Here is a 13444-nt window from a genome sequence, read left to right as displayed (position 1 = left end):
ACTGTTTTGAGTGTGTCTATTATTTAAAAGGATAGCATTGCCTTTATAGTTTTACTTTGGAAACATGCTGGTACATCCGTATTTCCATTTCAAACCCATATTCATGATATCACCCCATGAAGTGGACCCTGGCAGCTGAGGAATTGATTTCCCAAGCATTAATAAACTAAAATCAACATAAAAGACTGTGGGTCATATCACTAAACTAAACACTCTGTATTTAAATGTATGCATTGCAAGTTTCAGTTCGAAAGGAATATGCCTTGTACACCATTCTGGTGGCCATCAAATTGCTTTTTTGACTCCCGAAGTTATTTAAACAGAACTTGCACACATGAAACAAGTAAGTATTTATCTACTCTGGTATATGCATAAACAGAAAAGGCTGTGGGACCACAGCAGGGTCCCCAATTACAAGTCAGCCACAACTTTTCTATGTGATTATTGGCTACAGTGAATCTGGAAAAAAAATATTGCTATTGGATTTTAATGTCTTCAGATGCTTTTAAACATCCCTGAGACTAGAAAGGCACTATAGAATTTTGCAAATAAGCAACCTTTTTCCCCTAGTCTCACAGCATGTTTTTAGTAGAGAAAAACATGTGTGGGAAACAAGCAAATGCACTTTTCAAAATTCATTTGTGTCAGGAATGAAGCTGTCTCCAACTCTAATTTCAATTTGAAAAGGATTTCATCACTTGATATTTCTCTTTCTCGATAGAGCTAACACGAGTTTCTCATATAGTTTTTTACGACAGTGGAAAAATCTTGTGAAAACCATGGTATGAGTTACAATATTAATATACACCCTGTCTGGCTACACTTATACCCAAGAAGCACTCATACACACTTAGACATTCAAATTCTCTTGGTGAACTTAATATTAAGGCCTCTCTTTCAAGATCAAAATGGGTACATTTTTATTTCTATAAATTAATATAGTTTATTTTGAGACTATTTAGTATAACTGAAAAATTCAATAATGCAAAATGTACTCAGTATCGATCAGTATATCAAAAGTCAGATGTTTCAGATGCAGATGACAAAGCTTTTCTTCTGGTGTTATTCAATTATCTCAGCTCCATTAATGCGTGCATATTTTAGTCATAATTTAGGTGAAACAACATAGTAGTTTAACAAAGTAATCAGTGATGAGTTAATTAGATAATACTTGAAGACATGATTATGCGGCCTTAGGTGAAGCAATTAATAAATCTAACCATCATAATAGCTTGACATCTACATGTGCACTACTAATACTGATGTAATTCACACTCCTGAAAGAAGTTCCTGGGTTCAAATTTTGTCTCTTTTGAAGCTAAAGGCAAATGAGGAATTGCTTTTATTAACTGTAGCACATATAGGAACCACAAAACAATAAGCCAGTGTATTTCCTACCAAGATATTTTCAGAGCATTTCTGGTCACATCATATCCGATTTCTCATTTTCACTTCACAAAATGGAAACTAAAGTTTAAATCATGGTTTTCTGCTATTACATATTTTCCTGTAGTTTAAAAGTCTATTACATATTTTACTATAATTTAACAAAAATTACACATCGACAGAGAGCGCATGTAAACTTGTCTGTTGTCCAAAATTGGGATCACTATTTGTAGCAAATTTTGACTGTTCATTTTAAATGCAAAAGCTTATGGACAACATCGATCATTAAAGTCTTTAAATATGCTTAAAATTAAAATGGCTTTCTTTTCCGTAATAACTTTTTGTAAACCTGTTTTATTTAGCAGGACACACTGTGACATACGCTGTTATTTGCCCAACCAGAAAACTTGCCCCATATCTTCTGCACTGATACTAGGCTGATTTTGTTCAAGTATAAGGAGGGGATGTGCTCAGAGGGAAAGTGAACCCTTTTAACCCAGGGCATGAATTATGCTTAGAATAATTCATTCATGGTTAATTCATGACCTGGTGTTAAATTATTGCTTCAGTGTGGGCATGTGAGTTAGTCCTGAACAATGAAAGAACATTTGATGGGAAATATTCAGGGACTTTTCCCCCTTCTTCTTAAATGAAATTTACATAACGCTCTAGGAGAATTGCACTTGCTGCCTTTGGTCACAGTGTGAGGACAGAATGCCTGGAGTTGCTGTAATTATGATGATGGAAGCCTAGAGAACTGGAGAGAAGCCTTTTCGGAAACTCTACATGTTTGAACTGCTGAATTAATCAATCCTGGAAGTACTTGCCTCTGATTTTTCAGTTATATTTAAGCCACATTTAATCGGATATTTAATTTCTTTAGAATAAGATTTCTAGTGGACACTTATAGATACTTCAAGTAAAATGATATCCTGCAAGAAAGTTTATGATGTTACTTTATAAGTGTTTAAAGATTATTATTTGAAAACATGTTCAATTTACATGGTATTTATGAGTGAGGAGGATTCATATAGATCTAACGTTTGTTATTTTTGCGTTATTGAATCTATTTCCCTTTTTCCATGTACTATCATCTCAATATTCCTTTCAAGCCATTCTGTCCCTCCTCTCAGACCATGAGGATCCTGTGGGGCAGAGCCTGTCCTCCCATTCAGAGACTGAACAGTCTATGATCCAGGCCTGATCACATGGATTGGTTCAGTGATATCCAGATGAACCAACCCACAATGTCAAACTCCAGTTTGGAACTTTCGCTTCTGGAGTTCCTTGTGTGGCAGTATTTAAAGCTAGAGCTGCTGCTGGAGGACAGCCTGCGTTGAGAAACGCGTAACTGCAAAACAGAATGAGAAAATTCCACAAGACGTTACTTGACTCACTGGATCCAGCCCTGCCTAAAGAAGAAAAATCCCAGATGCTTCACTTATATGAGTTAACAAATTCATTCTGAGTTGAATTTCTGTCTCATATATAACCAAAAAAGTCCTTCTTAACACATTCAGTAACCTACTCATCTATAGGATTCACTGTGTGAGGCATATGGAATACTTGGGATTGTTCCAGTGGAATTAATATACTGGGATCATTATAATGATAGTTAATTATTAAAAGTACTTCCATGGGATTTATATATTTTATTATTAAAATAACCTTATAATAGGCTAATTTTTCTGTGCATATTTTTATTAATTTCTATTATGGGTTTTTCATGGATAGACTGATATCTGTCAATAGCACAGACTTATTCTTTGAAAAGGTAACTCATCTTGCCTGAATTCACTGCCCACTAATCCTACTTATATTCACTTACACATTTTCTGGATTCTTGTAATTTTTTTTAGACTTTTTCAGAGTATTCTTTATGTCTGAACAAAACTTCTATTATATTTTTTTAACATCATTTTCTGTTAGTACTATATAACAGATACTTTTTTTGGCTCTTTTAATGCGCTTAATTCTTTTTAGTTCTCTTTAAACTGCCAATGAAGTCTTTGACTTCCTCATGTCCATTATACTTTTGTGTTTTAGAAGTTTAATTTTATTATTTCTAAATATGCTTCATCATTTTACAGTCTTTTGTTTCCTGATTTTTCATAATTTAAAATTTCTTTTTAATTTCAATTTTTGCTTCTTCAAACATATTAAATTTACTTAATTTGTGTTTTAATTAATTTTACTTTCAAAATCTATTATTTTGAAGGTTTAATTCTGTTGTGTGTGGTTTCTGCTAATGCTTTGTCACAGTGGCTGTCCCCTTGTGTGTTTCTGTGCTTTTTATCTCTGAGTTCGCCATCACTGAGGCATTACCTGGGGGCTATGCTGAGATGTGGGGTTAAGGGGATTGCTTTAAGCATGATTTGAATATGAGTATTCTAAACACGTAAGACCTAATCTGGGACCATGCTAACTATATCCTTAGTTTAGGTTCATAAATCAATGGATAGTGTAAATCCTGGATCCATATCTGAGTGAAGGCTGGTTTGTAGTTAGAAATTCTCAGGAAGGCTTTTTTCTGCCTCCTCAAAGCCAAGTCAGGTAGAGACAAGTTTCCTTTTTATGATTCTTGTTTTTTTTATCCCCACCCCGTCCCCTTCGCTGAGAGTAAGTATTTCTTTTGTTTTCAGTTGTTTTATTTGAAGTTCTTTTACTGACTATTCACCAGTGCAGGCTTTTATCTTTGTCTCTGGAACCTTAAGGTCTTGACCAGCAGAGACCATTCGAGGTCCTAGGACAGCTGTTGGGAAAAGCTGAATTCACTGCCCACTAATTCATTGCATTTACACATTCTCAACATTTTCAGCCTCTAAGGAGTGCCTCAGTTTTCTGCCAGCTCAACTATACAATGTATTTAAAGAAGTTTTTTGTTTTTGTTTTTTAATTACATTTTATACAGCAATTCTAGGTGTTCGATATGTCTTAATAAAAAATAGGTGTATTTAACTTATCATTTTGCTCGAAATGGAAGCCTCCCTTCCCCTGTTTCTTGAAAGCATAACCATTATTCATATAGAGCTACTATGTGAGCCCTTAACCTTCAGCGAGGTTATTTCATGAGGTACATATTTTCTTGGAAACAAAATCAAAGACACTGATTTTTCATTCTTCTGTCATCCTCTTTTCAATTTCACCTACTTTCAACTTAGTTACCTTCCTACAATTTATGTACCGCTTTGAACTACTGTAAATCCTTTCAGAAGAATATAATATAAATAAATCAGTGAAATGAAACACATATTTAAAATGCCTCTGTTTTTATCTTTTTACAGTTTACAGTGCATTTGTACCTATGTTAGGTTATTTTTGTTTTCTCCAAAATGTAGGCAGTGAAGGTATTCTCATGTGGCCCAAGAATGACTCTCCAGGTAGTAATGCCTGAATCAGACTCCAGATTCTAAACCCTGGTCTGGTTCCCTTATATTTGTGTAAGACAAACAATATTTTGACTATTCAGAAAGGACCAAATTAATGAAGTAAAACCTACCTCACAATCTCCCTAAAGTCAAGGTATCAGGGTAGTCTCTAATTGAAGATAAATATGTTGAAATTGATATAAAGTCTGCTTTTCCCAAAACATGTAATTCTAACTTCTGGAATACTTTTTCTTGTAATTACTGAATAAGTTATTTGTGACAAACCATTTTCTGTTTATCATGTAGATCCATGGTGTACCATATGATGGATATTTTATACAGAAACACTTTGGATATAATTAATCAACTTACATTTAACAGTCTAGAAGAATTAATTTACCTGTTGGAATGTGAGATATTGTCAAAATTAAAAGACAATGACAGAAAAGAACAGAGCACAGCTATAATAGAAGGAGGTTACTTTCATTTTCAAAGTGACAGTTCTCTCATACTCTGTTTAAAATGGACACCACTTACAGCTTTATCTGCAAAGGTCTCTTCATAAAATGACAGCATCAGAGCAAACTGCACAACTGTATATATTCTTAATAGTTGAGATGCTGCTGATGAGAAGGGAACTTCTTTCCCTGTGACCTAGGAAGACAAGAAAGAAGCCTTCTTGTTATGTTGCTCCCTTATCTCTCTCACTGAAACTCATGCTAAGTGAAGAGGAGACACGTAAAAAGAAATGAACAGCTTTGCTAGTCTTTTTTTTTTTTTTTTAATCCTCAAACTGAATCTAAGATTTATTATTTTGGATAGAAAAAATAAAGTTAGGAGACTTGCTTTTCATTTCAGAGGCATTAGGATTCTGATCTAGTCTGTTTTAAATATAGCAATGTAAGAACTGATACTGATGATAAACATAACCAAAATGAACATGGAAATTGAAACATGAAAATATGTCCATAATTATACACGAAAGTACAGCAAAAGAGAAGATGGAAGGTGATTTGGGGTAGTGTAGATAATCATGGCACAAAGGGAAATACTGTCTTATTGAAAACAACTTTCCCATGATAGTCTTCCCAGGAAGACTCTAATTCTGTTTTTATAGTGCAGATTTAGGCATCAATATGACTTTAAAATTTTCACTTTGAATTATCAATTAAAAAAAGAAAAATAATAAATGGACCACAGCTGACTAGACTTTTTGGACCTGAAGTATGCAGATTATTTTTATCTATATCAAGTTATATCCTTGTTACACAACTAGCTGTGAACATAATCAAAAAGTCTGGGAAACTTCAACATGCAGCTTTCATAACTGGATGAAAAAATATCCTTATTTAGATCAGGATTTTTGAAAAATAATAATATTCAAATAAAACATGATTTTATTTCCTCAAAATATTGGCAAATTTTATATTCATAATAATCTTTGAAATCAATAGTGATTTACTCTGTTGTTTCTATATTACTATTAATGACAATTATTTTGATAAGAAATCATAATATATATCCTGAATGATTGGAAAGAAATTCCTTTTTCATCTTTATAAGAGGTATTCCAGATTCAAACTGAATTTTTCTTTGTGGTTTCCAATGTTTTAAATCTCTACCTTGTTTCTATTTGTATTTTAATGGGATTTCTGTATTTAATGCTACTGCTCAACTATGGAGTGAATAAAATTATGGTCTAATCCAATAACCATATCATCTTGGTGTAACTATAGACCTCCAGTTCTGGAGACCTCAGGTTTTCATGGACAAAATGAAGGCTAAACTGAATAATTTTTAAGGCTTCCTCCATTTCTCATATTCTAGCTTCTGTGACTGATCCACAAGTGTTTGCATAGTTCCTGCACCCCACAAAGGCTCTTTGCTGTTGGTTCGAAGGATCTGACAGCCAGCCTCTGTTACTCTGCCCTCAAACCATGCTCCCTAGTAAGAGGCAGTGTCACCCTGGGAGAAGGCACCCCTTCACTGGTCCCTAAGTGGTGTTCACTCTTTAAGTTATACTTGACAGGACTGCATGTGCATAAGGGAACATTTTTTTCAGATTTGCATGAAGTCAGCATATATTACAGGCTGGCTGTAGACCTGACAATATAAGATTAATCTTCACCATCATCAAATTCATAAACTCTTATTTACCTCTGGAATTTCTTCACTTAGTCCAAGTCTTGGTTTACCTGGACCCCATCCTGGTCCTTTAAATACGACAGAAAACTTATTGAAGAATCCAGGTGTGGCCCAGAATGTAGTCCAAATGTAAACTAAATAGTGGAACTAGAAGAATAAATATATAGTTTATTTAAAATATGAAAAACCCATAACCAAAAAGATTAAATACAATAAATTATAAATTTTATTTTATTATTTAATGTAAGTTACATATTAATCTTCAATAAATAGGTTATGTATAATTGATAATGTTGATTAATATGCAATTGATTTCAAATTGAAATTCATTCTATGCATTTTGCATACCTTTAAGCTTAAATGTGTTCTTACCGGTATTTCTGAAGCTTCACAAAATTGTACATTTGAAATTTAAAAACAGGACAACTGATTAGAAAGTCAGCAAAGAAGAAAAAAATGCGTTCAGAGACGTTGCTTCCATGTCATTAACTAGCAGGCTGTGCACTCAACAGCCATGTAATGACATCTCTTCTAGACTTGCTAAATGTTTGTTAAAGTTGAACATGGAATCATACAGATACTACATATTGGTTACATATTTTAAAAATAATCTTTCATTTATTGTGTTGAGTTATAGAGAAACACATCATATTAAGAAAAAATGTTCAAAGTCATTTCTGACAGTAGACTTCTGAGTAATAAACAGACCATATTCTGTAATAAGAAAAGGAACAGTTTGCTGAGTCAAAAAGTTTACCTTGAGGCTGACAGTAGGAATCCATATTCTTTAAAAACATACACTTGATATATGTGAAGTTAAAAGTATACCCACATATGACAGGTACTCAATAAATATCAGGATCACTAGCTATATATACCATACATCTGATAGTAATGTGCCAGAGGACTGAAATTAGTCCTAGATAAGGGCATCAGCTGTAGACTCTAGAAATGAGTTCTACTATAGGTGTAGTGATAAATTAATGTAGAAAGAAGTCTTAGCTCTGTCAGACCTTGTGGTCTTATTGGTATTTTCACTGTCTCTTGCAGAATTTTAACTGCTGGCATTATAAAAATGGTTTTTAAAATTACTTGAACTATTACAACAAGGAATCCAAAGCCATTAAAGAACAAGGTAGGATTCAGTTGAGTAGACTCAGGTTTGCATCTGACAAGCTGTGTGTGGTTGGATGAATTATTTAAAATCTGCGAACCTCAGTTTCATCCATAAAAAAAAAAAATTGAGGTTAGAAAGAAGCACTACCTCGTAAGGTTTTAGTAATGGTTACAAATTAAATTAAACATTTGGGCTGTTAGCACTGCCCTGCAGATAGTAAAAGCTCAATAAATGTTCACTTATTCTGTTATTTTAACTTTCTTAAAAACTTTGAAGAAGTAGGTTTAAAAAGCAGACCCAACATGAACCTGGGCTTTCCTCCTTTTCTGAATGCTGTGTACCCAGTCCCCTGGACAGAGCTGTCACTGACTGACCTCTTCAGTTTTTCAAGCATTCTTATCTTTTTCTCATTTACTAGTCCCAACCCCCAGGAGTCTTATTGGTGGTCTGCCGCTGATGGATCAGAGCTTCACAGACATTCCTCATTTCTCTAGTGCCAACCACTGAGATCAGTGAACAACCAATACCACATGTCGAACAGAAAACTGGTCCCGGGCAACAAGGCTTAGCAGGTGAGGTAGTATGCAGACATAACCGACCTGTAATAGCTCCTGCCACCTCAGTCCAAGAAGAGGAGGGCAAAGGCCTCACGTTGAATTTCTAACCAGAGTCATGCAGCCTTGAAGCAAACATTTTTCTTACTCTGGGATCAGCCTTAATTATACATTTCACTACTGCTCCTTCTGAATACATGAATACATTTCAGGTCTATTCTGAGAAAGGATATGTTTGCTTGAAGAGCTATTTTTTTTTAAACTCTAGGTAGTAGACACATTTTAAAATTCTTATACGAGTTTTTTTCAAATGTATTTTGCTGAATTTGATTCAAGCCTTCGAGTGCCAGAGTTATTTCCAAATTATTTTACAGTTAAAAATATATTTTTTCAGGTTAATATTATGTATTTCTGCCTTTCAACAACTAATTGTTATTTTAAATATAAAATTTGTAAAAGTGATGTAATCAATTCAGAAAGAATAAAATCAAGTACATTACCTGTACCCTGAATGGTTCAAATGTATTAATGGGATGTGTTAGACCATATACAACTTTTTCATTTTCTGCCTCAAATGTTCCTGGAAGATAAACAATAATGATATGACCTTTGACTTTCTATGAATTAAGGAGCTAATTTGATTTTTAAATTCTCATACTTTGTACTTACCAAAAAGTCTATCCCATATAATAAGAGTACCAGCATAATTTTTGTCTATGCAATAACGGTTTCTGCCTATGAGACAAAATATTAAACATTTTTTGAAAAACAAAGTCATGCTTTTTGAAACAATGATTTTCCCCAAAATATATTTTCATTAACATCACTAGACTTCATCTGCTACTAAACTGAGTTTTCATTTTATTTTCCAACTGATTTTACTAAAAAGAGCAAAGATTTCCTTAGTCATTTATATTTAGAATTATCCCAGAAATTATAAAAAAGCACCATTGCTCACAATTTTCCTGTTCTTTAAAAATCTGGGATAATGCTAAGTAATTTCTTTAAGACTATCAAAGAGTAACAATTAAAAATTAAATGGTCCAGAACAAAAGGCAATAGGAAATAAGATAAAGAAAATACTTTTTTCTTTAACATTTTGATGTGAACTTTACCCCTTTTCATTGCATCTTTTCCAGGAAGAAAATTTTCCACTTAGAGTAAGACAGTACTATTATTTTAATAATAAAAGACATAAGTAAAAATTAAATTACTTTTAATTATATTAACTCATAACATATATGATATTTTTCATGCCTCAAAGAACTTAAATAATAATTTAAATAGTTAGGTATAGTTTCTTTAATGGTTTTTTTTCCTTTTTAAATTTTTTTCTTTTGTTTCTTTTTAAAAATATTTTTAATCGGGTAGGTAATTTTAGGTTTATTTATTTTTATAAACAGAGGTACTGGGAAATGAAAGGCATAGTTTCTTAATTTAAAAAAGCTTAAATATACACTATCATACCCGTGTGATTATTAATCAAAGGAAAAAGAATATTGTTCCATAAACCACTACCTGCGATAAATTCAACTGTCTTCACGTGTCATTTCTTTACACACCTCCCATATATGCAAATGTACATTTGAAAGTGAAGACACGAGGAAAAATCTCTCCCAGTGCAAAAGCAGAGTGGGGCTAGCTACACAGATCCACTACCCATTGCCATCCGTGGGCTGACCAGTAGCTCCCAGTTGGGTAGAGGAGCACTGTGCCCCTAGGGGATGCTTGGCAATGTCTGAAGACATTGTTAGTAGTCACAACTGGGAGAGGATATTATTGGCATCTAGTATGTAAAGACCAACATCCTATAATACACAGGGCAGCCAGCCCTCCACTCTGCTCCCAGATGAACTGTCTGGTCCAAAATGTTAGCAGTTCAGAGGTTATGAAATTCTGAAATAAAGCAACATGCCTGGAAAGGTGCTCTGAGGCCAAACAGGAAACTAGCAACTATTTCTTCTTCAGTGTAGACGTGTTTTCTTCACTCCTTAAGTTTCCTTTTAAATGGAGGGAAGCCCAAGAGCATAACGCTGTTGGCCTCTCCATGGCCCCTCACTAACGATTCGCTGGGGGTGGGGAATGACTGTGGAGTTTGGAAGAGGAAACTGACCATGTACAGCCTGATCCCACCCTCTCCCCTCCCGGGGGAGCCTGTGCTCCTGCTCTGCTCCCTGGCTGGGGAAAGGGACCTGCCTGCCTGGGAAAGGCAGGCTTGCCGTACTCCAGTACTGCCTGTGATGCCTGGAAGCTTGTCAAAACAGAGCCATGATATTCACCATTTTATTACTAGCTTCCTTCTTTCAACATTAAGCTTGTGAGATTTATTCCTGCCATTGCCTGTCGTAACACTTCGGGCATTTGCGTTTCTATGCAGTTCTCCATTACATGAGTGCATCTGTTCTACTGCTGATAAACACTGGGTTACATCTCTTGTTCTCCCTGTTACAAATAATACCGGTATGCATGTTCTTGTTCAGGTCTTTGCATGCACAGGTGCAAACATTTCTGTTATTTCTTAAGCTGCTGATGGTAAACATTAGACACCGGCCACATGGGATTTTTTTTTGTAAGTCAAGCAAATGCAGCGTAGGTTGAGTTTTTTCACAGAACTGAGGCAGGAAAGTGAAGTGCTGTTTCTTAGGCTTTCCTCAGATACCAACAGCTTTTAAGACCAAGATTCCTAGGGTGGTTCCCCTAGGTTGGTAAACTCTTTTCTTCTACTACAACTGAGATCTAGGCAATGAGGAAAATCCAAATGCCATCTATGGAAAGGTTTGTGTGTCTCTGTGTGTGTGTTTTCTGCTCCAGTCCTTGCTTTGGCGATAAAGTGTATCCAGGTACAAAGGAAGAAACAAACACCTGTTTGCACAGTGTGTGGTGACTATGTCAAGTAACTGTGATGAAATGATACAAAATAATAATACCAGTTTTCAAGAAATGAAGAAGGAAAGAAAGATCAAATTTCCTCACCGTGATGAACTCTGTGATGGCTAGGAGTATTAAGAATCAGTTCCAAAGGACCCAGGTTATTGATAACCTGTTTAAAAGAAAAGGAACCTAGTTATTATTAAGTTATATGTAATATTTAAGGACTCATTAAAATCCCACATGGGTTAAGAAATATTGCAAGTTTCAGGGTTGGCATCAGAGTTTATCGGAAGAAGTTTATCTCCTGGTGTTCATACAAAGACAAGAAGAAGCTCATCTCGCTAGTCTAAGCGACAGTATAATACAGCGGTGAGGTCAAGAGCTAGACTGCCTCCGTTCAGCTCCCGAATCCTTCACTTATCATTATGTGGTACTGGGGAAATAACATAAGCTTTTTATAACTCAGTTTCCTCATCTTTCAAATGGAAATGGTATCTATACAATAGTGTTCTGAGGATTACAGGTGTTACTGCATTTAGATGCTACTACTATCAAGGGATACTTTTTTCAGGTTTCCTGTCGTCATGTTTCACGAGGATTTATGTTAAGAGTATAACTCTGGGAGGGCAACCCAGTATTATTTTCATTTTCTGGGGTTGATTTCGCCCAATAATCGGTCATGGAGCAACTTACTATGACAGGCGTTATCTACTGCGCTAGGGTGATCCTTGCCCAGTCAAGTACATTCCTAAATGCTCTCTTACTTTTAGATGCCCCACCTTCCAGTCCATTCCTAAGGTGCAATTCAAAGTCAAATATGTAACGGGGCCTTTTTTGGAAATAAAGACCCTTTAAAATCCGGTCTATAATTCTCTAATGCTCTCTCTCAACATTTTTTAGTAAGAATCTCCTTTGCCAGAGTCTATAAATTCTAAGGAGTGTAGGAACCAGGTATGTGTCATAAAAAAGAACAGCAGGCCATATGTCAGACATTTGTTACGTTATATAATTAATACTGGACAATGTGGGAACTCTTTTAATCTCAATTACATTATTCTTTCTTCCATCAACCATGGCAGATAACAGAATCTTTTATTTTTCTTTAATCACAATCTAAATGGATTTGTTGGAGACTACTAATGACAGAATCAACACATTGTCATGGTATTTTAAGTAATTACTCACCTCTAAAGTTAACTTCCATTTAAAGGATATATAAGGAATATAGTAATAAGTTCAATGCTTTTTAAGGGGAAAGAACAGTCACTGACAATCATGATACTGATATGAATTTTGCAACAAGTCAGTGGTATGAGAAAAAAATAGGGAGATAGGGTCTGCTTCCGATGTAAAGATATTTACAATACATAACAACCAATGTACTGTGGGGATCTTGTTTAGATACTGATTTCATCAAACCAAACATAAAAGAGATTTTATAGGCAATGAGGGAAAATTGATCATAAACTAGGTATGACATGATAAAAAATACTGTGTTATTGAGAGTTATAATGGCATTGTCATTGCATAAGAAAATGTAATTGTTTTTTTAAGAATCATATAACTGAAGTATACATGACATGAGATCTAGGTTTTGCTACATAACATTTGGCAATGAAAGAAAAACAGGAAAACTAATAAAAATGAATCAAAATTATAATCATTTTTAAGTTGAAGTGATGGGGATATGTACATTCATACTGTTAGTCTCTCTACTTTTCTGAATGTTTAAAATTTTTAAGATCAATTTTAAGTAAAAGAAATCAGTACTCTAGTAATATATAGGAATGCTCAGTTAGCCAATTGAAAATATTAATAGATCCCTGCAGTCTCAAACATACTTCTAGATTGTAACTCTTTATATAGCAGGGTTTAATAATTTTTTGGCAACTTCTGACGTTAAAACACCCAATTTACAATTGCTCTGCAAATGTGGACAGCCACAGTAGCCACACAGTCCTCAGCCTGTGCGGTCCTGCACGTTCCTGAAGTCGAAGCTGCAG

At 34.6% G+C, this 13444-nt stretch overlaps 1 protein-coding gene across 3 annotated transcripts in view; it reads right to left on the bottom strand.

The window, feature by feature from the left end:
- Window positions 1–13444, bottom strand: part of AGMO (alkylglycerol monooxygenase) — a 316482-nt gene that overhangs the window by 136620 nt on the left and 166418 nt on the right. For all 3 annotated transcript variants that reach the window (XM_032483918.1, XM_032483919.1, XM_032483920.1), the window contains 5 exons: window positions 11544–11610; window positions 9240–9305; window positions 9071–9150; window positions 6912–7046; window positions 5292–5408 (listed from right to left, as the gene is read on the bottom strand). In XM_032483918.1, coding sequence (XP_032339809.1) covers window positions 5292–5408; window positions 6912–7046; window positions 9071–9150; window positions 9240–9305; window positions 11544–11610 — 465 coding nt within the window. The remainder of the gene's footprint in view (window positions 1–5291; window positions 5409–6911; window positions 7047–9070; window positions 9151–9239; window positions 9306–11543; window positions 11611–13444) is intronic.

This window comes from Camelus ferus, chromosome 7, assembly GCF_009834535.1.
Source record: "Camelus ferus isolate YT-003-E chromosome 7, BCGSAC_Cfer_1.0, whole genome shotgun sequence".
Lineage (NCBI taxonomy): Eukaryota > Metazoa > Chordata > Mammalia > Artiodactyla > Camelidae > Camelus > Camelus ferus.
The sequence above is the reverse complement of the archived record's forward strand: the minus strand, read 5'-3'. Positions and strand labels throughout refer to the sequence as shown.